We start from the raw sequence: 27,773 nt of genomic DNA on the forward strand, positions 1-27,773 counted from the left end.
AGTACTTTTTTAGTAGGTTTTTTTGTGTGTGTTGAAGCCGGTTCGTGAGCAGTGTTGGCAATTTGTTATTTATTTTTTTGTGATTTTCTCAGTTGCTGCGACTTTTAATGATGTTTTGCGACAAGGAGCAATTTTGGCTATATTTAAATATACTTGTCATACTATGTGGCAAGAAGTCAGATCTTACAAAATAAGTCTTGACCACTAAGCACATTGCGAGTGCAAACCCCTTTTCCGATCAAAAGCAGGTAGGTGGCTGTGGACTCATTTGTATCACTAGGAATTTGTCTTTTGCTGAGACTGTATAGCCCTTCACATTGCTGAACATGGATCAATTTACCACTTCAAAGATTTATGTTAAAGACCGTTTTAAAGCTGCTGCCGTCAAATTTCACACTATGCCAGTAAACTTGTTTTGTGCCCATTTTATGTTTTTATAATATACACATACTGTACATACGTACGTAGGCCTGTATATAGTGAGTTTGGAGACTTTTGAGTGTGGTTCTGGATATTTCAGAGTGAGGAGTTTAGCAACAGTGTTTGTGAGGACAACTTCACACTTCTGGAAGAGCAGGTCACTACGTGACCCAGTGTGATTTTAAAACGCATAAAGGATGCTATTTAATTAACTAAATATGCATGTGCAAATGCAGAATATTTTGACTTTGCTGTTTAATAATCACACTAGGACACATCGTGGATTTAATTAGTGTGCTGAATGTTTACGCTATAACATTTTCACATCAGATGGTATCAGTTTTTATTCTTTTTACGAGCATGTGTACGAGTGTGTGAGCATAGTATCGGACCCGATTGTCACGATTCCCCATTGTCTGCTCAGCGTTTCTCCCGTCACCTGTCCCGAACTACACTTCCCATAATCCCCTGCCCTCATCACTGCCAGTGTCATTGTTCTCACCTGTGTTTAATTTAATCATTATCCTTCTGTGTATTTAAGCCCTGTTTTTTTTCATTCGTTGTCGGTCGTTGTATGTTATGGTTGTCTTTGACTGTGTTCCTGCCGTGCCCTCCGTGGTTGTTTCTAGTGTTTACATTTTTGTTATCCCCTCGTGGATGTTTTGTTTGTTCCCTGTGTTTTGATTTATTCTGTGTTTTCTTGTTTAATTAATAAAGAACTGCATATAGATCCTCACTCCTCATCTGCCCTCGTCTGAATCCTAACACCGATTCTGATACCAGTATCGGGACATCTCTGTGGTATATGATTCTACTAAAGAAACAAGTCTGCATTATTTCATATTCATAAAAAACCCCCAAAAAGATTAAGTTTAGATAAAGTTGAGTTTAATAGCAGAATTTCTGGTGAAGAACTACACTACTCATGATTCTGAGGTGGGAAATCCACCAATCAGGAAATCATGGCAAACAAAGCCCATAAAAAGAGCTTTGCAGCAACTGCACACTCCCAAGACACACTGTGAATAAAGCAATTGAGTCAGTCTCCTACACTCTAAAACTACTTATACTGTATATTTGTATATATCTGAATCTCTGTATGTGAACAAGCGAGGAGTGGAGCGGCATAATGTTGCCTGGAATGAGGAGCAGGTTTTTTTTTTATCTGAAGTGTCAAGAAAAGACGATAATGTCCATTCATATGTGGAAAATAATTGAAAGGTCAGTAATACATTTCTATCTCCCCCCAATTAAATAATTTGATTCATTTTAGTATCATTCTAATCTAATGCATCACCATCTCAACTGTATTATTTCCCGTGTTAAATAGAATTTAAACACTAAATGAACAAATTGTAAATATTGCATAGTTTGACTTCGGAAATGCCATGTAGATTGTAGTTTAGAGTTGTCATTTATGCTATTTAAATTTGCAGATGAAGAAGCTCAGCAAATGCGAGCCGAGGTACAGAGGGGTAGATTTGAAACCTTTAAAATATTTAAAAGAATCAAAAGCTAGTATTTCTGAAAGTGAACTCCACATTGAACACATATTTTAGATTACAAACCATTTAGATTTTGGATTTTCTCCCCTTTCGCCCTAATTTGGAATTCCCAATGCGCTCTAAGTCCTCGTGGTGGCATAGTGACTCGCCTCAATCTAGGTGGCGGAAAACGAATCTCAGTTGCCTGCGCGTCTGAGTCTGTCAACCTACGCATCTTATAACATGACTTGTTGTGCCCATTACTGAAGAGTCAGCGCATGTGGAGGCTTCACATTATTCTCTGCGGCATCCACGCACAACTCACCATGTGCCCCACTGAGAGCGAACCATATCATAGCGACCACGAGGACATTACCCCATGTGACTCTACAATCCCTAGCAACCGGGCCAATTGGACTTTCTACTTTCAGTCAAACACAATCGGAGTTATATTAAAAAATATCCTGGCTCTTCCAAGTTTTATAATGGGAGTATATGGTACCTTAGATTTTGAAACCAAAAAAACGCACATCCATCCATCAAAAAAGTAATCCATACGGCTCCAGGGGGTTAATAAAGGCCTTCTGAAGCGAAGCGATGCGTTTTTGTAAGAAAAATATCCACATTTATAACTTTATAAAGTATAATCACTGGCTTCCGGTAACGGCCGTCCGTGCGAGAGTTCTGGCGTATGATGTAGGCGTAGCATAAGCTCCGGGGAGAAGTGACAAATGCATTTGCTGCCATGAATGGACGATTGTAACGACTGGATAGATGCACTAACGCATAATTTTAAGACTAATACAAATCTACAATATAGCAACAAAATCTAAAATTCTTTTCACCATTTTCCTTTGCTGTAAACAATGCGCGCTTCCACGTTTGTCACTTCTCACCGGAGCTTACGCCAAGCCTACGTCATATGCCGGATCTCGACTCTCTCATGAACGTGCGGACGGCCGTTACCGGAAGCCAGTAATTATAGTTTATAAACTTATAAATATGGATATTTGTCTAACATCACTTTGCTTCAAAAGGCCTTTATTAACCCCCTGGAGCCGTATGGATTACTTTTTTGATGGATGGATGCGCTTTTATGGGCTTCAAAATCTAAGGTACCATTCACTGCCATTATAAAACTTGGAAGAGACAGGATATTTTTTAATATAACTCTGATTGTGTTTGGCTGAAAGAAGAAAGTCATATACACCTAGGATGGCTTGAGGGTGAGTCAGTAATTGGATAATTTTTGGATGAACTAACCCTTTAATATAAAAAAGTAAAGAACATTCTGAGAATGTCATATAACCAACTTCTTTGTTCACAGAATTATAGGTTAATTAATAAATTAAATAATGAAAGGGCAATAATACAAAGACCTAATATATATATATATATATATATATATATATATATATATATATATATATATATATATTTTTTTTTTTTTCATTTGTCAGTTTATTAATTAGATTTATTAATAAAAAAAAATGCTTTCATTGTTGTATATTTTTTTCTTATAGTTTTTTGGTAATTTATTTAATCCAGACAATTCTGCTGACATGTTTCAAAAGTAAGCTTATATAAATAACTAGCTAGTGTTAGAGTTCCATTAAAGCACATTGTAGCTTTTCTCCTAGGCTTGTGAAATTTCCTGCACAGAGGTTTATGATCATTAAAAGCACACTGAAATAACTTTACAGTGGAGCGGTAGTTAGGCACGAATTTTGCCATGGAGTGAACACAGAGTGGAATTTTTCTTATCAGGGAGCATGGACTGAGTGAGGAGCAGAAAAATAAACAAACCAGAGTGAAGCTGGAGCTGAGTTATAATTGAAGGCTTTGAGCGCAGAGGGGAAATTGTTGCTGCTCCACTCACATGCTCTGATCTGAATATTTTGCTATATAATTTCACTATATTGTATATATACATATAATCAATTACTTTTAATAATTCAATTACATCATTCACAATGATTCATCGTAGTGTAGTTCATTCCCTTATGAAAACTATGGGAAATAAAAAAGACTAGGAAAAACACTTCCTGAACCAAGATGCTGAAAAAGTGCACTGCACTCTATTTATACTAATTACACAGCCAGGGTTGAGAGGGTTACTTTTGAAATGTATTCCACTACAGATTACATGCTGTTAAATGTAATTTGTAATGTATTTAGTTAGATTACTCAAGGTCAGTAACGTATTCTAAATACTTTGGATTACTTCTTCAGTAACGGTAGAGTTTTTCTCTTGTTTTGACTCAGTACAGTAAGACAAAATACACATGATAAAAATACATTCTCTGAAAAAACGAAATATCTTCTGCAGTGTTGTTTCTAAAACAATATCAATCAAATTGATCTTGTTTTAAGGATTTTTAGATATTTTTTACAGGAAAACCATACAAAAATTATTATCAAGAATATGTTTTTTGCCCTAATATCAAAGATCTTACTAGGAAAAAAGAAGTTATGATCCAACGTGAATAACTCTATTAATTCTTAATTACAGCTATTTTATGCATTAGTTACTTTTGACCAAGCGAACATAATGAAATGATGGAAACACAATGATTATTCACCACAGCCTCAATGTTGTACTTGTTCATTTGAGCTATTCACACTTAAAATCGTAACTCTTAAAATTTACAAGGGAATTAAGATCAAAGTGCATACATCCATATTTGAATTGGGATTCCAAATCTTAGGGATAGAGTAAAGAACTGAGAGAGCTGTGAAGAACTCAACTGTCTGAATCTCTCATTTCTGTCTGCACATGTTTAGATCAGCTGGTTCCAGCAGTGAGTTCAGATTATAACGATCACAGCACATAAGACTTATGTGTGTACTGTATGTGTGTGTTTTAACTCACTGAGTCCCGGTCTTTCAGTGCTGCCAGTGTAAATGTGAGATACTGCTGCTGGCCAGGAAGAGGTTTGTTGAAGAAACCATTGTAGGTTTTCTCATCTCCTAACACAAAGGTCTCTGGAAGATACTCCAACTTGGCAGCGATGTACGGTAGCAGTAAGTCCTGAGCTTGCCTCTTCCTCCTCACGTCTGAGTCTCTGCTACCCTCCAAAAGCTGACAAAACACAGAGAATACAGCACATGAATAACATAAGCACAATCTCAAACCTACATGACAATGCACAGGACAAAAACTCCATAAAAGCTCACATATCTTTATTGTATGTATTTCTGTGGCTACAGGTTAGGGCATAGAGATATTACTGTATATTAATAATATATAAATTTTATAAGGAAATATTACATTTATATATTTGTTCAGAAAAGGCTTAAAAAGGGTGTTTTTTCTTCTTCGATCTGAGCAAGATTCACACAAGAACATTATTCAGATTTTTACCAATAAAATAATACATAAACAGCAATATTTTCCAACATGAATATTTTTATTTGAATACAAAATGTATTAACATTTTATTTCATTATTTTATTTTAATTTATTAAAATATGTATTTTCTTCTTTCAAAATAACTGATTCACAGAAATGAATCAGACTTCCTATCTTTATCTTTAACATTTTTGCTACTGAGTTTTCCTTCAGAGTTCCTATGAAGAAATCTCTGTCTTAACACTTTCATACTTGCACGGATCGAGACAAGAAGTGGGCGTGAAATCTGCACGCTGTCTCAGGACTTTAGGAACTGATTCATAGTGACTTCTCTATTAATATTCTTGCTGCTGATTTTTAAACAAGAGTTCATATGGAAATATCTCAATAAGTCTTAACACTCACATACTCACAAATTTCGAGACAAGAAGTGGGCGTGAAATATGCACACTTTCTTTGACATTAGAAAAATGACCTGCCTAAATAAACAGCGCATTAAGATCACTGCTATCGTCACAATGTTACTTCATTTTTATAATAACAAAATCAATCACAAATATATCATGAATATTCAATGTATCACCCAGTCTTACTTCTAGTCTATGCTGGTTGACATGTTCAGTTCATGAAACAGCTGCATTGTTATCCAGGCTTCAAGATCCAGCAGTCAGAGAGCAGATATCAACCTCAGGCGCCTCAGTCAGAGATATCATTCATTTAAAATGACCCAGGCCAGAAACGCACACACTCATCGCCATTTTCTAACCCCGAGGTTGACCTGTCCCTTTATAGATGACATCCTCTCTTTTCCTATCCCTCCACCTCTTTCTCTCTTCCTTTATCTCTCTCTCTCCACTAATCACAGCTTCTTTAACTTAGCGCAAAACACTTTTGTTCAATCGAATTAAATCCAGGATGCAGGATTGCAGCTAAACAAATGGGGTCCAGCGGCAGAGAGAATGAAGATTGCAGACACACTGGGACAACGATCATAATATCAGTGCTGTGATAAGTGATAAACACCATCACAACACAGCTTCCAATAATACATTTCTCATTTGACTCGGCAGCGCTCATAAATATAGACCAACGCAGGAGAAAACTGCTCCTACTGGAAATGATGCCAGGCTGTTCAAAACATTGGTGACACCATTATGCAGTTGTTTCAGATACTTGGAGATTTGCTATACAGAATTGATAATTTTTCATACACAATAGGCCACACTGGTAAAGTTTTTCCTGTTTTGTAGACAACGGTTTATTGAGAGCAAGCAAACTCATGAGAAAGCAGAACAGTGCTGGAAAAAAATATTAATAAACAGTATAAATAACACAACAGAAAAATGCCAAGCAAAGCTTTTTAAGACACATCAGATTGCCTATGAGTCTGAGCAGCAGCGGCAGAGATACAGAAGTACTGAGGAGCTGAAGAGAGGCAAAAATAAGAGTGGATCATCCACAAATTGTCATAATACTAACATCTTATTGAAAAAAAGTCCATCACAGACCGTGTGACTGAAAGCACAATGGGAAGAATGATAAAGTAATGTAAGCTACCAGAGTGTAAGGCATTATTTTATTGTATTTGTACTAGCGCTGCCATTAGATTAAGAACTAGTCCCCACATAGGTTGCATATTCAAAGCAATGGTCATTAAATCTCTTAAACTCTCATCCTCCACAATATTAATCTGTCAGTAGACTGTGGCGATCTGCTTAGTTACAGCAATCGTGAAGCTGCGTTCATGATTCGCATCAGCGTCGACTGGCACTTTGAACTCACCATGAAAAGCACTTACAAACTGGTCTCATTTTGCATTTGGGTGATAGTTACGATTGGGTGTGGGGGCCTGTGTAGCTCAGTGAGTAAAGATGCTGACTACAAGTCCTGGAGTCACAAGTTCGAATCCAGGGCATGCTGAGAGACTCCAGCCAGGTCTCTCAGACTCATAGCGCTAAGTGATCCTATCTCCGTCATATTAGCACTGACAGGGAAGTGCTGTCAGTGATAAATATATTTACTTAGATAACAATCTAAGCAGCTCTATCATAGAAGAGAGCGTAACAGTCAACTAGTGTGTTACGACATTACCGCCGTAGACTGTCTATGGGACCGCTGTGTTATGCTGTTTTATGCCAAGCTTGTAGGCTCCGTTGGTAGAAGGGCTCTGGTGCTGTGTCTGTTTGTGGTGTGTGCATCAGTGTAATGACTCTGTGCGGACAAATTACAAAGGCTCCGCCCTTAACACCAGTTTTTATGCCATTACTGCTTTGGCCGTGGTGCTGTAGATTCAGCAGCAATGCAGTAAACATTGATACACACTCACCTCATCTAGATCCATATCCTCTGGGCTCTCCCAAAGGCGTAGAGTGGATGTAGTAACTGGCACCACCACTATGTAAAACCACCTATAAGGACAACAGAAATGCAAAAGACTATATTTATACAGAACTCTCAACATGGCTGCCAGATGATGAAGAGAATGATTATCCTAAGCATGACCTTCTTCATCCCTGTTAAAATAGAACAGATTTTAGAGTCCTCAAATATAGGTCTAACCTTTCTAGTTTTGTTTCATCACAGGTTCAGTGCGGGTTTGTTTGAGAGTGTTATGAATAGGTCTGGTTGGAAATTATCGCACTGATTGAGTTTCTAAATGTTTTTGTGACAGCTCTAGCCCCTGTGGCTCGATTAGTGGCAGTAACAGCCTGAGAGTCCACTGTTTGATATGTGTGATATAATGGCCTCAAACAATACTGTTTGGCTTTGATGAGGAAATATGTCTGCTAATAGAAAAGGATTTTTTCTCTGTATTTGGTCAATATTAGTCCTGTAGGCACTGCATTATGGCAAATCCAGCATTCTGCTGGAAACTAAACCCATGTGAGGCCGCTGCTTCGAGCTGGAATGGGACGTGTTTGAGTTTTAACCTTCAGCATCAGTCTTGCTAAAGCACATTGATCCAATATTTGCCCACCGAGGGACAGGATTCTTGCCTATGTGCTCTGGCTAATCTCTGAGACTCAAGCAAACATTGTCCTGAGAGCCAATACATATCCTCTATAGGTTGCTTGAAGATAAACAGCGAGGAATAACAGTGCTTTGCACTGAAAAAAAAAAAAAAAAAGTTGTTGGTTTAAATGAATTCAATAGAGCCCAACAATCATGTTCCAGAAGTCAAAATCCCATTCATGTATTTCCAGAGGCTAATTGATTTTCAATGATTACTTATAAACCTTTAAAGACAGACCTACCATGAGCTACGATGTTGTTTATCAATAGTACATACTTCCGTTGAAGCCATCTGTCTGTGTTATTTCAACTTAATTGTTTAAATATAGTGTTTGATAATGGAATTCAGTAAAAATAACTACATTACCCATGGTACAGCAGAGAAGGATCCACCAATCAGAAAACCACAGCCAACGAAACCTGCAAAACTTGCCTAGGAGCCACCACCTTATCCCACGCACTGTCAGTGACGTAATCGAGACGGTCTCCCTTCTCCCTTAAACTACTTATATATTTATACATATTGGAATATTTTGTAATTAAAGTCAAATACATTCTTTCTATACTTATAATCAACAACCTAAAATCAAAAGTTGTATATATTTCCATTGTTTTTTATTCAATGACGTTGTTTGCAATGCTTCATGGGATTGTAGTTTTAGCCCTTATGAAAGACGGTAAGTACATAGACATCTTTGTCTTTATGTCTGATTTATTTTCAAATACTTTTTTGTCTCAAAACAAAGTTTGTGATGTTATGATTCACCTTGAAGCTGGTTGGTTTGGTCCATGGCTTACAACTCTTTTATAAAGAATTATATAAAAAGTCTATGGAAGAAATGAATGGGGAAAATACTTCTGGAAACCAGACAGCTGAAAAGGTGGGCACTGTTGTGCTCTATTGTGGAAACTGGCTCCACACAATGAAAATTAGTTTCTTTGATTTAAAATTAAAATGAAGGCTCTACTCAAATATTTTGTGTAGCGAAAACCTAAATGGATTGAGTTAACCTAACTTAAATATAAACTGTTCAAATAACTCTATTGAACCTTGCATCTTGTTGCTAGCTAGCAACAAAACCATTAGCATATTATATGTACTGTACCTATTTGTACTGTATGACAAGGGTGGTGCTGCTGAGCATTTTAAGATCCCAATCTGTCATAACACTGATGATCCATCAGTATTTGCTTCATGAGAAAATTAATACACACTGACTTTTCAGAATGTGCCCAACCTCAACCTAATCATTAGCTCCACTCTTCTCCACAATGGTAACCTCCAAAAGAATTAAACTCATCTAAATCACAACACAACAGAACAACCAACAATAACAAGTCTCCTACTTATTTTATTTTGTGCAAAAATACATTAAATAACACTGAAAACTGGAAATCCCCTGCTTGGTTTCAGCAATACATTGATGCAACAATTTCTTATTTCATAGTCCAAACACAATTGGAAAAGGTGAGCATTGATGGGATTGTACAGAATGAAATTACTTTAAAGAAATGATCTCATATACTCACCATTATGCCATCCCAGATGTGTTTGACTTTCTGTCATTTGCTACACACAAACAAAGATGTTTAGAAGAAATTCTCTTTTGGTCCATACAATAAATTGGTGCCAACAATGTGAAGCCCAAAGTCCCATAAATGAAGCCCAGTAATCCATATAAGACTCCAGTGGTTAAATCAATGTCTTCAGAAGTGATATGATCGGTGTGGGTGAGAAAAAGATCAATATTTAAGTCCATTTTTACTATAAATTCTACACTTTCACTTTCACATTCTTCTTCTTGTGTTTTTGGTGATTCACATTCTTCATTCATGAAGAATTAAAAGCAAAAATGTACTTAATTATTGATCTGTTTCTCATCTAAACCATCATATCACTTCAGAAGATATGGATTTCACCACTGGAGTCATATGAATTGCATTTATGCTGACTTAATGCACTTTTTGAAGGGTCACAATTTTGGCACCCATTCACTTGCAATGTGAGGAACTACAGAATTGAGATATACTTCTAAAAATCTTCATTTGTGTTCAGCTGAAGAAAGCATGATTAAATAATGAGATCATTTTCATTTTTGGGTGGACTTTCCCTTTAAGGCCAAATGCTAAAGAATTGTGTTGCATTAGCTCATTTTAAATAAGATCATTGAGCAAGCAGTAAAAATCATGTTGAGTAAACACCATCTGTTAGAAGTCTGAATCCGTTTGAACATTTCGTAGCAATGTGCTCACATCCCTTTCTAAAAACTGTGTTGAATATCACTTGGATTTTACACAATAATTATGTTCTCATCAAGTTGATTTTAAGTGCACTGGTTTAGTATTTTCATTGGAGCTGCTCTCCCTTTTTTCCAGTGTGGACTGCAGGTTGAGTAACTTTAAAAAAAAAAAATTAATTTGATTTTAGTTACCATAACGATAATAATACTTGCATGACCACAGTAATATCGATGGCCACAGTTACTAAGAAACACGCGATTCAAGGGAAATAAAATCAAAAAGGATTAATCTAAAAATAAAAAAAATCATATCTGAGTCACCTAAAAAGAGAACAACAAGAAAATGTATTGATTTTTAGGACTAGTAAGATATTTTTGCATTGTGAAATAATTTTCAAACTAAGCACATTTACATTACTGATATGCAAATAAATAAACTGGTAAATTACTTAAATGAAGTATAAACAAGCACTTTAAAGTATTTACACATTATGGAAGCATTTGCTACCTTTAAATACTGATTCAAATGGATTTTTTTTTTTTTATTACAATAAGTTTTGAGAATTATTACTGAGAATAATGAGAATTGGGCTATTCTTCATCTTTAGGCATTTTTTTGTCCCAGGGTTATATTTTTAATGATTTCCACCGTTTGTGAAGGTATCATTAAAACTGAATTGGAAACTTTGTACCTGGCCTTCATACTTTATTTTGGTTACTTTTCAAATCCCATTTATGTATAGACTTTAATGTTTTAGCCTCGACTCGAACCCATACTTATAACCTATAGTTATTAGCCTATAAAAATACATTATAAAAATACAAATTATTACATATTTAAAACAATGATAATCTCAACAGAGTGAAATAAACATTAAAAAAATTCCCCCAGTTGTAGCTGTCACAGTTTGTCTCCACTGTGTTCAAGGACACTTATTTTGAAGTTTTCCCCAGCACTACGTTTCCCAGAATCCACTGCCCTAATCACTTCATGTTATCCCCACCTGTTTGCCATTCCCTCATTTAGTTTCCATGTCTATATAAACCCTCTAGTTTTGTTCATGCTTTTGTCAGTCTTTGTATTGTGATGTTTGAAGTGTTTTGTTGTTCTAGTTTAGATTTAGTGTTTGTTCCAGCATTCTGTTCCACTCCAGTTTATGCTATTGAAGGATTTAAAGATTCTACTCCTGCATCTCCTCTCTTCCACTCCTTGGACACCAAACGTTACAGAAGGACTGACCAACACCGACTATGAATACGGACTAACTTACCTGCTACCACTGATTACTTCCTGAAGACATTCCCTTGCTCTCTCATCCTGGTTCCTGCTCCTTTGACGATTCCCCAAGTTCATCTTTGCCTTTGTTTGGTTTGGTTTGTTTTGTTTTCAATAAACGCCACCTCCGGGTTCTACGCTATCTACAAGTCTGGGTGTCTGTTACAGTAACGTGGGACCAAACAATTTTGCCTGAATATCAAACACATTTTTTAATTAGTGTACTTGCTAATCAAGTAAACAAAATTGTTGTTGAAGAGCATGCTTAAGATGAAATATGAGACAAATAAAGTTAAACATCACTTGTGAGCAGAATATTTTAATTGGACATAATTTCCAATCAAGCTATAATTCTGCCAAACTATACTAAAAGAGTGAAAATATTATATAATGTGTGTATTTAAGATACATAAAGGGCTCTATTTTCTTGAGTGCACAAGTAGCAGTGCTACGACCATGCACAACCTATCCAATTTTCCTGAGTGTGCTAATTCTAAGTGCAATTTTCGTGCCAGCACAAAGAACAAGCGGGCTTGGTCGTGTGTTTATTTACATATAATACGCACACAGTTTGCGTGAGTACTCAAGAGTAGCAAACTGTGGGGCAAAGCACAATTTGCTACTTTCCAGAGAAATATGTAATTGCACATTTCAATATCACCTCTTAACACAGCGCAAAGTCCAAATTCAGTTCCTGCATTTGCAGTTTGGAGATTACACCAGCAGGTGGTAATAAAGTTCATTTCTAACCTCTGAAAGTGCAGAACATCAAATTATGTCCCTTCAATCGCTGTTGAAGCCGTTTTTATATGTATGTATGTATATATATATTAGATTTGTGTTACATTTTTAGGTCATGGTTTATTATATTCATTATTTTTATTGTTATGTTGCGATATGTATTATTATTCTTGTAAATTTACAATTGTATTTATGATTTAATTTTGGCTTGTAATTTTCCATCTGTTTCCATCTGTTTGGATTTAGTACCACTTTGTTATTTTGATTATATTTTTGAAGTGTAATTTGAATTTAGAAATATTTGACAAAAATGACATCTTCTGTGATGCATGTACATACATACATACATTGTTGGACATCGTTAGGTGACAAATAGAAAATTGGTAGTGACAGTATGAAAAAGATTTTAACGAGATTTGTTTTTTTTCTTGAAATCCACAGTGGTAAAGTTGAAGAAACAACCAATTAAAAAAATAAATAAAAAAATTATTTAAATGTCCGGAAATATTACAGTAATAAGAATTTGGAGAAGAATTGTTTTTTGTGGGTCAAGTTTCACAGTGAAACATGACCTGAACGTGTTTTTGACAGGTTTTTGCAAGATTCACCCGTTACTTTATAACATTTCTTTCACTGACCTGACGAGGGCGCTGTTTTGCACTTTGGGTAGTGTGATGGTGAGTTTGCCACCCTCCTCTGGGTCGTGTTTGTAGTGGTATGGTTTGGTGGTAAACAGGTCTGGGGCGGTGCGGATGGACACTTGCTGCTGTAGTCCGCCGGCACTGTTTCCTCGACTCATCAACACAAAAGAATAATCCGTGTCTGGCTGCAGCCGCGTGATCAACTTCCTCTTCAGATTGCCCTGCACCTCCACACTCTGCTGATTATACAGGATCTGCCAGCAGGGGGTGCATAGGTTAGCACAATCACAATGCTTTTTGTATTCACAAAATAGCAGGGACCTTTTGTACCTTATTGCTTCATTATAGCGTCTACAGTCTGACCTGCCTAAATTGATACCAACAGGTTACAAACATTTAATCGGATTTCATCCCAATGAGAGTATCTCACCTTGAAAGGTACTTGAGACATGTATGTTTCTGGCACCTCCCACGTGAGCAGGACAGAGGTCTTCATGACAGCTTTCACACCAAAGTTTTTGGTGAACTCTGCAGAGAGGTGAGAATAAAAGGCTTTTGGTTACTTGATACGTCACAGCACTGAAAACCACAGACGCCTCATGCCACCTCTGAACAGACTCAGTAATACTGTATGTAGAAGAAAGGAATCCCTCATAACTGTGTAACGAGATAATCGTGATTAACATGCAATCTGAGACAGTTGTAAAATATAACACCTAAAGAACTTCATCTCAAAAACCACACATGACATTTTCAAAGACACATTTTTTCTCTCTTTATGCTGTTTATGATACAGGAAGAAATAATGATGCCATCTTAAACATCAGACATATTTAAAGGGATCATTCAGCCAAAAATGAAAATGATATCATTATTTACTTATCCTCATGTTGTTCCAAACCTCTCAAAATGGTCAAATGATACCTTTAAGTGAGAAGCAGACTGAAATTTCAGAAAAAGTTCCCATTACGCTGCAGCTTTCAAATGTCATTCAAATATGAGGTGTTAAACGTGCCTTGCCCTGCTACGGAGGAGGGATTTCCCATGAATAATGACAAAGATCTCGTACGGCTTCAGAAGACATGGCATATACATAAGTCATATACACTACTTTTATGGTGCTTTTATTAAGCATTTTTGTCATTTGTGGAGCTCCACATCAGTGCTGGGAAGTACAGTATTTAACTAAACGTAGTGACGCTATGAGCGTATCAGATTTTTTAAGTAATGTGAAATTAGCTCAGCTATTTTCACAATAGTGCAGCTGTTCAATTATCGAACTACCTTTTCAAATGAGTAGCACCATAGCATCACAAAACACTGCATTTGTCACATTGTACTGCAAACACACGAAGTTTCGAGTGAATCGGTTATTTTGGACAGTTCATGTAATGCACCGGTTACAATAATCAATTCCTTATACTTAGTGTTGGAAGCTCAGATTCATTTGAATGATTTGATTCTTTCGGACGGTTCATTTAAATTGGCGATGTCCCGGTACCATTTTTCTTAGACCAAATACGAGTACAAGTACGATACTTTTTTTAGTAGAAGTGGTAGTAGTATAACAATGAATATTACATTTCTGTTATCCTTTTTATTTTTTTTAAATTGAGCTTTTATTTTGGCACAGCTTTTATTTTGAAATATTTCTGTGTTGTTATGACCAAGGAGCGCTCACATAAGACGGAAGCTTCCCACTTCAGAAAATCCGGTCACTATGTGTCTCAAAGTGATTATTTAACCACAAAATGCTGCTATATAAATAAATAAATATGTACACTGTATGTGCCATCGTACTATAAAGTGAATTTGCACTCTGTTCACTGTTATCTGGTACAAAGAGGTCGCTTGATGCTCATGACGCTGTTTCCGTGTATGAGCCGAGGAGGAGATTTAAAAGGAAAGTGCAACCGGTGTCGTAATATCCACACATTCACAAGTGCTTACAATTGCAGCACGAAGCTCATGCAAACTATATATATTTATATCGTTATATTGCAGCTTTTGCTGTAAAATAATCTCACTAGGACATAACGTGATTTTAATTTGTGCGCTGAATGTTTATGCAATGACATTCATACGTCAGATGGTATCGGTTTTTGGTATCAGAGCATTTTTACGAGTAGGAGTACATGAGCGTGGTATCGGATCCAATTCTGATACCGGTATCGGGACATCACTAATGTAAATGAACTAGTTCACATAAATGATTCACTGATTCACTTGAGGCCTACACAGCTTTAAAGGGACTTTGCTGTCTTTTTAAAAGTGAAATATTAAGTTAATTGCAGCTGTTTATCACTATATTTCAATTCAGTTATATAAAATAGGGTGCTTTCGAGTTTATTAGTGTATATTTTGTATACATTTATGTTCAATATAATGTTGCCACTCTATTTGTTTAACCATTAAGAAAATGAACCATGGTTTTACTACAGTAATATTGAAGTATACATGACTGTAGTAGCGATCTAATGTAAGCCGCGTGGTACAGAAATTGTCTAGTCTGAATATACACACATGATCCTGTTCAGAAGTTTACATACCTTGGTTTTTTAATATGGTGTGTTGCTTTCTCGATGATCAATGACTGTTGGTGTAATAATTCTCCATGAATACCTGCTTTGTCCTGAGCAGTGAAGACGTCCTCTTTTCATCAGAAAAACCCCTCAACTACTGTACAATTATTTGGCTTCTCAGCATCTTCTGCACATTTGAGTTCTTCAGTGGCAATATGATGAGATCCAGCTTTTGACACTTGGGACAATTTAGGGACTCGTACACAACTATTACAAGAGGTGCAAACTTTCATTGATGCTCAAGAAGGCAACACAGGAAGATCCAAGGGGTGCAAACTTTTGATTTGTGTAAATAAGAGTACTTTTTGTGTTATGTAGCTTTTATAGGGCAGTACTACATAAAAAAAAAAAAAAAAATAGAAAATTCTCTTATAGGCTAATTGTATACATTCTGAAAGGGGTGTGGAAACTTCTGCACATAACTGTATAGGCTATATTGTTTGTGAAAATTTATATTTTATTTTAGGTTTATTTTTTTCATGATTTAACCACATTTGAGCTTTTTTAATGTACAAATTCCATGCAGCCTCTCCTATCCATATGATGTCATATTGCATGTGTAATTATGAAATGACTTAATTACACTGTTTAGAGAATTGTCGGGACACACCTCTTAAAAACGGGACATCTGGTCACCCTACTTAAACGCAATGAGAAAACAATCCCTGATACAACATTTAATGCCATGACCTTTAGAATTTAAGACTTGTTGCTCTGATTTAAGACCTTTTTAATTTGCCAAAGGGCGAAGTAAAACTTTTTAAGACCTTTTTAATACCCGCATAAACCCTGTATTAATAGAGTGTTTCCCCTAATATTGGCACTATCAAAACATTGCTTCGTTGTTTGAGTGAGGGAAAAAGAATAAAAGATTGTTTCACTTTCATGGCAATTATGAATGAAAGACATTAGAAACAACATCTCTTATAAAGACAAAATAAGGCTTGGACTCATCTTCTAACAACTTGAGACTTCAGAAGACATGACGACGTTAATGGTAAGGGAACATAGTGAGCAATGTTACTCCCTGGTTTTTACGGTGCATTGTGGGATTTTTTAGGGAGCGAACGTTTCAGTGCACAGAACGATTTTGTGATTGAGACAGCCCTAAATATGGCTGACTTCCTGATCAGTACCCTGACTACTGAACTAGGGAACTGACTGAGATGCACCCAAAGATTAATCTTGCAAATCCATCCAGAAATTACACACTTAACCTAAACATATAAACATAAAACGTGAACATGTGTAAATACACAAGAATGTCCATGTTGTGAGTGTATGAACTCACCAGGCATGGAGGTAGACATGGTTCTGCTCTGGATGCTGGGGCTAATCGGACCCCCTCCCTTCCCCGTAAATGCTCTCACTCTGATGTCATAGGTGGTGTCCGGCTGCAGCCCATGAATGGTCATTTGCGTCTCCGCGGTACCGTTTGTCAGGTTCTGATGGCTGTTGATGTCGCGGTACACCACCACGTATCGTATAATTTTCCCGTTCCTCTCCGGTAAAGGTGGGGGGTCCCACGCCAGTTTGGTGGTGGTGGTCGTGAGCCCTACCACTCTAAGATTCTGGGGGTAGCTGCTGGGGACATCATCAGGGGTGCTGATCTCTTTGGTGTACTCCTCTCCATTTCCTGCTCGGTTCTTTGCGCAGAGCTTGAAGATGTAGGTGGCGCCCTTGTGCAAGCCAGTGACGGTGAAGTGGTCGTCGATGCGTCTGAAGTCGCGGGTGGTGTAGGTCTCCTCTTCTTCACGCTTGTACCGCAGTCTGTAGCCCATCAGCTCACCCACCATCTCTTTTGGGGGCTGCCACTGAATCAGAGCTGTGTTTCCAATAGTGGTGCTGATGATCATGGTGGGCTTGCCTGGCACTATCAGCGCACAAGAGAGAGAGAGAGTTGTCATTATATTTTAAGCAATGGCATTTGTTAACTTGGACAATGAGAGCTGTTTGTTCACTCTGTTTCGCCTTACAAAACAGGGTTATGCACCATTCAGAATTGTGTAAGGGAATTTATTTTGAATGATAACTTAAAACTTATTTTAACGCAATAGTTTGATAGCTGAATTTTTGATGAAGAACTACACTACCCATGATCCTGATGGGAAAATCCACCAATCAGAGAATCAGCAAACAAACAGTGCCAAAAGAGCTCAGCAGCGACCGCCCACTCATGGTGCTGCCCCCATGGGAGTGGGCAGTTGCTGCTGAGCTCTTTTGGCACTGTTTGTTTGCAGGATCATGGGTAGTGTAGTTCTTCATCAAAAATTCTGTGAAAGAGGCATTCGTATCGGTCTCCCTACACTCTAAACTACTTATATATCTGAATATTTTGCAATAAACTTCAAATATATCGGTTCAAAAATTATAATTAACAAAGATTTTTAGTTTGATTAGGCCATTTTAATTGTTTCATGGGACTATAGTTCATTCCCTCATTAAAGACGGTAAGTACACAGTCTTGTATCTTTGTCTTTTTGTCCAATTTTCGAATACTATTTTGATTCAAATTAAAGTTTGTAATGGTGTGATTCACCTCAGAGCTTTTTGGTTTGGTTCATTGGTTATAACTCTTTTAAGGATTTCTCAAAATCCCTATGGAAAAAAGTTCATAGGAAAAATACTTCCAGAAACAGGACTGAAAAAGTGGGAATGCCTTTTACATTAAAATTTAATTTATAACTTTGAATTGATTTTGAATTTAAATGAAGTGTGAAGTGAATAACAGACATATGCAATTAAAACAAATTAATATATCTCGTCGCTGTCTCCACTTTTGGCAATTTTGACATTTTACCATAGACGGAATGTGCTGAATGACCTCTTCCTACTTTTTGAATTGTGCATCGAAAGGACCAATGAAAAGATGTTTAATCAAGCTCTCTGTTTAACAAGTATCTCCAATGGCCTTGAGAAGTGTCCATCAAAACCGCCAATGTCCCGCCCTTATGTTTTGAAGAGCATCAACTACTTCACCTCAGCTGTCGAGCTAGAGTCTGCTAAATTATTACACCACCACCAATGTCAAGTATCTCCTCTTGGTCTTTGAAAACAGTGTTAAAATATGTACAACTATGAATGGATTCCAAAAGGATAGATTTGTGTAAATAACACTATTGTTTTTTAGTTTGAAGTGTAGTGAAGAGATTGCCAACATCGAGCCGGCTCTGTGATTTCCCTGACAACCAAAGCCACAATGTAAGTAGACTATACCAGATACGGTTGCCAGATTTCCATAATCGCGAAAACGATAGTGAAAGCAAATTCTGACAGGCAAGTTATGCTTTGCACCCAGTATTTCCATGCTATTGAAAAATGAATATTTTGGAGATTTGCCTTTCATCAGACAGCGACGATATACTCTAAAGGCGGGTGCACACTGTACATGATTCTGTCATCTGAGACAAATTTCGGGAATCCAAAGGATTTCTCTCGTCGAGGGGCAAAATCGGCAATGTGACATGTTCACAGATGGCCGATTAATAGAATTTGAGATGATCTTCAGCCTCCGACGAAGTACTGGCAGTGTCAGAAATGTAGCATCATAGCCTTATAGCGTGACTGCTATTAAGACAGGATGAGATATTCCGCTCCTCTCTCGCACCCGAAAGAAACCTGCTCCGCGTTTGCACCACCATAACAGCATTACAGTTATCACACTACTCAAGCACTTAAATTTTTTTTTCTTCTTTTCATTTTATATCAAATGTTTTAATAAATAAATAAGCAGAAAATACTTGGAGAAAAGTGTAACACGTCAGCAATATGAAAGCATTATTGAATCTGAATTAAATAGATACAGAGCTTACGAAACGAAAATAAAAAAACGTTTTTTCTTTACATTTATCATGCATTTTCTTTACAACGTTATTATAATTACTATTTTACTTTTAATAAATTTACTTTAAAACATCTGTAAACGTCTTTAGTTAAGATTCACACCACTCTAAATAAATAAAATAGAAAGATTGAACAATTTATACTGGTAAGTATTTAAGGGACGTTTTAATCCAAAATAGCAAATACAGTTGGATACAATTATAGAAATCTACGTCATGTTTGTGCATCATCCATAGAGATTTTTCAACCATTATATATTCTCAGCCTTTATGAATTTTCAATAATTTGCGTGGCCGATAGTTTACTAATCTAAAAGAGGAGAAAGGAGTACTATAACCCACCTTTTGTGTTTTCTCCAATGTGAATGGAGAAGTTTGTAATTTTTCCTGCCACAAGTCTTTCTCTTTCCACAATCAATATGTGCTTGTGGTAGCTCATTATTACTGTAGGCTACCTCCCGCACTCGCATTATTCTCAACATCTGTCATTTCCTGTATTTGTGATCAAGCTGTCTTATTATAGGCCTGTTAGACAAAATCCATCTTTCTTGTAACTGTTAGCTTATGCTCGTGATGGAGTGGTATTGGAGCAACGGAAATGCTGATGTCCTGACTTTCAGAGAGAGATAAAATATGCTCCTCAGTGGTGGGCAAATTTTGCCGTTTCTATTCCGCAACACTCCCGTAATGTGAGTCACATTTACTGAACGGTACGATTGGGACCACAGTCGGTTACGATGTATATCGTGCAGTCTGACATAACGTCAGACAGTGTACCATGGCGATATCAATGCATTCATATCGTACAGTCTGACAAGCAACAATCATAAAGGACTACTATAAATTGTACAGTGTGCACCTGCCTTAAGGGTAGTTTTACATAATACATTTCTTTTTATAAAATGTTATCATAAAACAACATGTTATCATAAACACTGGCACATCTGAAAACAACGTGTTGTATGGTAAAATTAAGAACTACAATATATTTATAGTTATTTACTGTAATTGTTTTGACAGTACTGACATTTTACCCAACCCTGTTATAAAAATATACAATGAAAACCATAGTTTGCACTAAATATCATAATTGTGATGCTTGTAAGATCTTTCTGTCATTTTATATAATTCTTTTCTTTCTAATACATGACATTGGTGGCTAATACAATTGCCACAGTTTTATTTTAGTTACAATGTTATTTGGGCAAAAAGTATTGCTAGGGACCGCTAAAAAAAAAGAGACTTTATGGATAACCCCTCTTCTTCAACTTCCACCTTCAGTCTTACCACATTACATTGGCTGACTCATTAAATGTGAGTAGATCTGAAAATATAGTGATGTCATTGTGAGGTCATTTTGAGCTTGTGTCTGGATATTTGCAGTGTTTTACAAGACATGACTGCAGATCGACCTTTTACCTCCGAAAAAACTCATGTCCTTTAACACTAAACTTAAAGTGAACTCCTTAGGTCTTCATAAACCTCGATGTTGCAAATAAAAACATGTCTGTTTCACTCACAAACACACACATGCTAACACACCTGCTCCTGTCGTGGTCACCACTTTGGACTTGCTTCTTGCTCCATCTCCTTTAGTGGTGTACGCTGCCACAGTAACAGAATATGTTGTTTCAGGCAACAGACCGGTGATGAAGGCCTCCTGAGAGAGAATGAAAGAGAGAAAGACAGACACAGGTCAGATACTGTCATTCATAAAATGGCATAACAGGAAAAGACATAAGCCATTTTTCCATCATCAGGCCAAACGGTTCTCTTTACGATACGTGCCGTTCCGTGTCTCTCCGTACCAGTTGGCAGTTTGGGTTTCCAAATGGAATCCAAATCATGTTTCCATTGTTTGCAATTTGTTTTGCCCTGATTAGATATACGGGCATATTCTGTAATAGTTGACGGGGTTAATCAAGTGCAAAAGTTCATTGCGTCTTTTTCAGCCGTCTTAGTTGCGGAAGTATATTTCCTATCCATTCTTTCCACTGAGATTTCATAAAATCTTTCATAAAAGAGTTCTAAGCCATAAACCAAACCAACCAGATCTGAGGTGAATCACAACATTACAAACTTTCATTTGAATTAAAAAAGTATTTGTGCAAGTGGGAACTACAATCCCATGAAGCATTGTGAAAGTATTCAAATCAAAATCTCATGAAGTAAAATGGTTGATTATAAGAATCGCTGTATTTTAAGCTTGAGAGTGTGGGGAGACTCGAATTGTGACATTCAAACTGTTCTCTGATTGGTGGATTTTTCTCCATCAGGATCATTGATTGTGTAGTTGTGTGTCTCATCATAAGCATCATATGCGCTCTGTGTTTGTAACAAATTACAGACAGAAGAGCAGACATTAAGCTTGAAGCACGCAGCACATGCAGACTATATATTTATATAATTAAATCGCAACCTTCTGCAGTTTAATCAGCACATTTAAGCAATAAAGCAACGAAGCTGTCGTCAAAAACAATTTTTTTTTCTCCTGAATATGGAATGGCCAATTCGCAATGCACTCTAGGTCCTCGTGGTTGAGTAGTGACTCGCCTCAATCTGGGTGGCGGAGGACAAATCTCAGTTACCTCCATGTCTGAAACTGTCAATACACGCATCTTATCACGTGGCTTGTTGAGCACGTTACCGCGGAGACATAGTGCGTGTGGAGGCTTCACGCCATCCACGCAAATCTCACCACATACCCCACCGCGAGCGAGAACCACAATAGTCACAATGAGGAGGTTACCCCATGTAACTCTACCCTTCCTAGCAACCGGGCCAATTTGGTTGCTTAGGAGACCTGACTGGAGTCACTCAGCACACCCTGGATTCAAACTTGGACACCAGGTGTGGAAGTCAGCGTCTTTGCTCGCTGAGCTACCCTGGCACCCCCTCCAAAAAAATCTATTTTAATTTCCTAATTCACCATGGCATTAATAACCTCTGAGCTCACCGCAGGTCTGTCTTTAAAGATGTATAAGCAATCATTAATAATCAAATTGCCAATGCAAACAATAATTCTGATTTTTACACTCTGTGTTCTGAGTGTGACGCTCTGTGGATGTTAGTGAAATTTTGGACTTAAACTACATACCAGTTTAGTAAGGTTCCAGAATTCAATTGCGATTTCGTGTCTTTCTTATTTAAGGCAAATTGTCTAATTTTATGTACTTTTACGATATTTTCAAATAATTCTTCATTTGGCAAATTCATGATTAGTTAGTGGACACCATGGTTCTTTCAAACATTTAGCATGATATCCACAGTATTATGTACTAAATACAGTACCACAGATCTATGGTTACCACAGTGAAATTCTGTATGGGACCTCACTGTTATAAACTCTATCAAATAAATATCAAATATTATCAGCCAAATTTCAAATGAAATCTCTGCAGGCCATTCTTTTTATAGCACAAAAGGCCCTGTTCATCACTCACTTAATTCACTGCAGGGTTGAACCGACTTTACAGTCTAACGTACTACAGCATGATGAATGTGTGATATGGTTGGTTCCTAATGTGAACATGTTTTTTATTCCCTGAGATCTGGATCAATTTTGGAAGGTCATAAATCTATTTTTATTTAGTTTCACAGCTAGGATGCACGCCTGCCAGGACTCGAGTGTGTATATTTGATAAAACAAAAAGCTGCAATACTATCAGTATCTATAGATAGCAATCTCAAACAGAGTGCAGAAATGGGGAAAATTGAAGCAGTTTTTTCCCCTCACATGTCTGATTGGAAAGAAATAGTGTGTTTGCGTCTGGGAGCCCTGCAGGAGGTCTGAAAGCAGCTGCCAAAAACCTTCTAAAAGTTTCAGCATTAAATATAGACCTTCTGTATAGAGATCTAGTTTGCATTTTCATGGGAAACTTTAGAACAGACAGAAATCTACAAACTAAAACCGTGCTTTACACAAATACAAGCTTTAACTTCAGCTTAATAGACATGATTAAATGCTTTGTATATATTTTATATATATTTTAATATCTAATAAACTTCCCCACAAGTGAGCACTGAATTCAAGAACCACTGCAACCAGATCATTAAATCTGTGAGTTTAACAGATTAATCTGATTCTGAACAAATCACTTAGACCGGTTTTGTTATGGATCAATTGATTCATTGATCAGATTCAAAGATCTGCTTCGAAAAATATTATTTGTTTATGAATCAGACATGGCTGCTTCTCTTGTGAACACTCCAAGGAAGAGTAAGACACATGTTAAGATTTTCAGTGAATAAGGACTTACATTTCTGTCTGTTGCTCATAAAAACCATCATATGGCTTTGGAAGACTTGGAATATAGCACACACATCGTATGGACTATTTTTATGATACTTTTTTTTGTGCTTTTGCATCCATTTTGGCTGTAATTGCATGGAAAGAGCAAAACGTTAAAAATGTCGTCTTTTGTGCTCCATGAAAGAAAGTAAGTAAAATGGGTTTGGAACGAGGATGAGTTAATGTTGTCATTTTTGGGAGAACTGTTCCTTACAAGGGTCTTTGCAAAAACATAAATGACCATGGCAATCCGGACTGCTTCTTGCTTTTAAATCTATTGCATTTTTAACGATCACTTCACAGCTAGTCCTACAATTCCAGACTCTCTTGCTGTACGAAATAGATGAGAGGAAAATGTAAAAACGGGAATCATCTAAATATTTAAAATTCCATTAAAAAGTTGCAGCATGGTAGCTGACTCTTTCTTAGCACTTTTAACACATTTACTTTAGCTTAACTTCCTGTTTGTTAGCAGTCGGTCTTATCTCTGGCATGCGTTTGGGGATGTCATTGTCTCCTGAGAAGTGGGAAGGCTTCAGCGGTCACATTAAGCAATGATGGATGGACTGCCTGTGGCAACACAGAGTTTACCAGAGTCGACCACCATTGAGAGGAGAAGAGCCTCTTTATCTGTTAAGAGTGATATCGCTGTCACGTCTCATTAATAAAAAAGAAAAGGAGACAGAAGGATAAAAAGGGCTGCATAGAGAGGCACAGACAGACCCACATCCAGACGGAAAGATTTAACAGGGCATAGCTGTGGATGACATTTGAATATAAGCCTCCATAAATATCTAGGGCACAGGATAAGGGATGCAGGTTGGCAGCAGAGGAAGTCTCAAATGCTTTTTCTAGGTGTCCGTGGAAGGAACGACAGCTTTTGTGAATTAAATTCACAGGTTGGTGATTTAGATTGTCTTGCTGTGGCTTATGAATTGATATGTACTACTGCTATAGAGCGCAACAGTCTGGATCTGGAAGTAAAAATCCCAATCATTTTCAAAGACAGACCTGAGCTCTGAGGTTGTTAATCAATGGCAAATGCTTCTGTTGAAGCCATCAGTCTGTGTTTTTTCAATGTAATAATAATATATGGATATAAAAAAGTATGTTTAATAGTGGAATTCCTGGTGAAGAACTACACACATACTGACTCCAGCCAGCCAATCAGATTCAAGTTTGTGGTTTTGACGAAGCTCTTACCACGTTTGTGTCTGTGGACATGCTGTCTGAGATTGAGACTAGACTCCACCATACTGATCCTGCACTCTGCTGGCAAAGAACTCATTTTCCTCCAACTCTGTGGCCACTCCAACATCACACTTAACAAATAACACTTCTCCAGGTCAAGAGAGGAGAAATGACACTCACTGCCATCAGATTTCTCTGTCTGACTAAACCGGGATGTTTGATACTGTAGAAACAAACTCATCTGGTATTTACAGTGTTCATGTCCACTTCATACTCTCTACTCTCTACTGACCATTCCCTCCACTAACAAAGATATCAAAAAGTGGTTGTTTTTTAACTGCACTTGCAAAGCAGCACTGTATTGGTATTTATAAAACGTTTGTTCTAAACTCAAAGTATTGTACTTTTGCATTTAATTCAGCCCAAATGAACAACTCAATTAAATTCCCCCGAACATGACTCCATTAAATCTTTTTTTTTTTTTGGTTTGGTTTATAATTACATTAAAATATGTATATATATATATATTTTTGTAAGCTTTATACTTTAAATTAAAATGCAAAATGTCAGATTGCCATTATTGATGGAGTACATAAACAATCAGTTTAGCCGGTCACTACGGTTAGCCTATGAAAATTATTTGTATTTTGAGCTGCCGGGTCAGATTTGGCACAAAATCGCTGGCTAATGACGTTCTATCTTGTGTCATTACGTCATGTCCGCAAACACAGGAAAGAAGTACCGGCTATCTCATATTCCGGCTGGAGAAACTATGTTCAGTTCAGTCAGTCAAGCTCACACAGTTCAGGACAGCATCTCTGGATGGATGTTTATCTGTTTGGCAAAGTTGTTTACCAGCTATAATGCTTGGATATATTTTCTGGTAGGGTTGTTGAAGCTTATATTGGTTGTTATGCATGTATGAATAACGCTTGTGATGTATCTACATTGTTGGGAGTAGTTACTGTGATGTTTACTAATATTTTTGACTTCTGTAATTCTTATATATGCATATTTAAGCATTTTGATTTCAAGATTAATAATGAATATATTTTCACCATCATTATTGAATCCTTGTTTTATGTTTTAGTTTATGGTTGTGTGCACTGGATAGACGAACTATTGTAGTATTACGGTTCACTTGCATTATTAACTGAGGCTGTACAATACAATATACAAATAATAAAGTCTTCCATTGAAATCATATCAGCCGTATCATGAGTTTCATGATACTCATGAGCATTACAATACAAACATAATTAGTAGATAAAACACTTGAAAAATCCAATAAAAATAAACTGGAAATTATTGAGGTGATTGAATCCCATGTTCTTTATGGGTGTAGTGTCAGAAAAGTGCTATACTATGCAAATACATTTATCTTCATCAAAGCAAGTAATATTTCAGTTTTTAATGTTTAATTGTATAACATAATATCAACTTGAATATAGTTCATTAGGACAGAGGTTCTGAATATATTCCCAGTCATGATCACGCACAGGCAGCGATATCCAGGTAAACTCAAATCATGAGATTCATCCGCCAGAAGCACAAAACACGACTGACGTAAAGTGTTCTTCCACATATTGCTTGCAATTGTAAGGTTCAAACACAGATGTCGCTAGAGAGCACAACGTTATGAAGTGCAGCTTTAATGTAAATTAATTAAATTTCTACGTTAAAATTAGTATGTTAAAAAAATTTCATTTATGCTAAAAGTTTGAAAATCTCCTTTTCACTTAGACTAAGGCCATGTCCAGACCAATCCATTAAAGTTTGAAAACTCAATTTTCAGTTTCCTAAGGTCATCATTTTTTGGAGAGCATTGGAGGAAAACTCCAACAGTTTTTGTGTGGATGAGAGGCATAAACGTAGAAAAATGCATATGTTTGCAAACTAAAATGTATTAGTGTGGACGTGTCCTGAAAGAATATGTATTTAAGTTCAAATGAATGGCATCCAAAATGTAAAGTCATCATAATATTTTTATACTAAATTGCAATTGGACTTCTACATGCTGAATTGTATCTGGTTTTGTTTCCTTGCATATATACCCATTTAAAACAGTCATTATACTGGACAATGACTATGAGTTGATTCTTGTGTGCAGAAACACTATTTTTTTATGCGTGTGTTGCCTTGCAAGCACTGGTATTTCCTTCAGAATATTTAAATCATGGTTCAAAAATTTTGCTTTGGAAGTTTATCATGGTAGTACAATGATATTCTTTGAAGAACAACAATGTTGTACCATGCATATACCATGCTATATAAAAAGGGTAATCATTAAGTACCATGTTAAATATAAAAGCACCATGGTAAAATTATTGTACCATGATATTGCCTTAGTACTTTCTGTTAGGGACTTAAAGGAATAGTTCACCCAAAAATGAAAATTCTCTCATCATTTACTCCCATCCCAGATGTATATGACTTATTTTCTTCAACAGAACACATTTGAAGAAAAATGTTATAATGTCTCAGCTCAGTAGGTCCTTATAATGAAAGTGGATGGTAACATGGTTTTTGATGTTCGAAAAAGCACAAACAATCAGCATTAACATCATCCATAAGACTCCAGTGGTAAAAATGAATGTCTTATAATGCGACACGATCGCTTTTGGTGCGAAAAAGATCTATATTGAAGTCATTTTTAACTATAAATGTTCATGTCCGGTAAGCAGCAGTATGTGTGTTCACG

The 27,773-nt window shown here is 36.7% G+C and overlaps 1 protein-coding gene across 5 annotated transcripts in view; it reads right to left on the reverse strand.

The window, feature by feature from the left end:
• LOC127647013 (receptor-type tyrosine-protein phosphatase F-like) overlaps nucleotides 1–27,773 on the reverse strand; it is a 321,133-nt gene that overhangs the window by 46,217 nt on the left and 247,143 nt on the right. For all 5 annotated transcript variants that reach the window (XM_052131055.1, XM_052131057.1, XM_052131054.1 and 2 more), the window contains 6 exons: nucleotides 21,133–21,250; nucleotides 17,040–17,621; nucleotides 13,597–13,694; nucleotides 13,164–13,420; nucleotides 7,583–7,664; nucleotides 4,777–4,986 (listed from right to left, as the gene is read on the reverse strand). In XM_052131055.1, the coding sequence (XP_051987015.1) occupies nucleotides 4,777–4,986; nucleotides 7,583–7,664; nucleotides 13,164–13,420; nucleotides 13,597–13,694; nucleotides 17,040–17,621; nucleotides 21,133–21,250 (1,347 nt within the window). The remainder of the gene's footprint in view (nucleotides 1–4,776; nucleotides 4,987–7,582; nucleotides 7,665–13,163; nucleotides 13,421–13,596; nucleotides 13,695–17,039; nucleotides 17,622–21,132; nucleotides 21,251–27,773) is intronic.

This window comes from Xyrauchen texanus, chromosome 7 (assembly GCF_025860055.1).
Source record: "Xyrauchen texanus isolate HMW12.3.18 chromosome 7, RBS_HiC_50CHRs, whole genome shotgun sequence".
Taxonomy (NCBI): Eukaryota; Metazoa; Chordata; class Actinopteri; order Cypriniformes; family Catostomidae; genus Xyrauchen; species Xyrauchen texanus.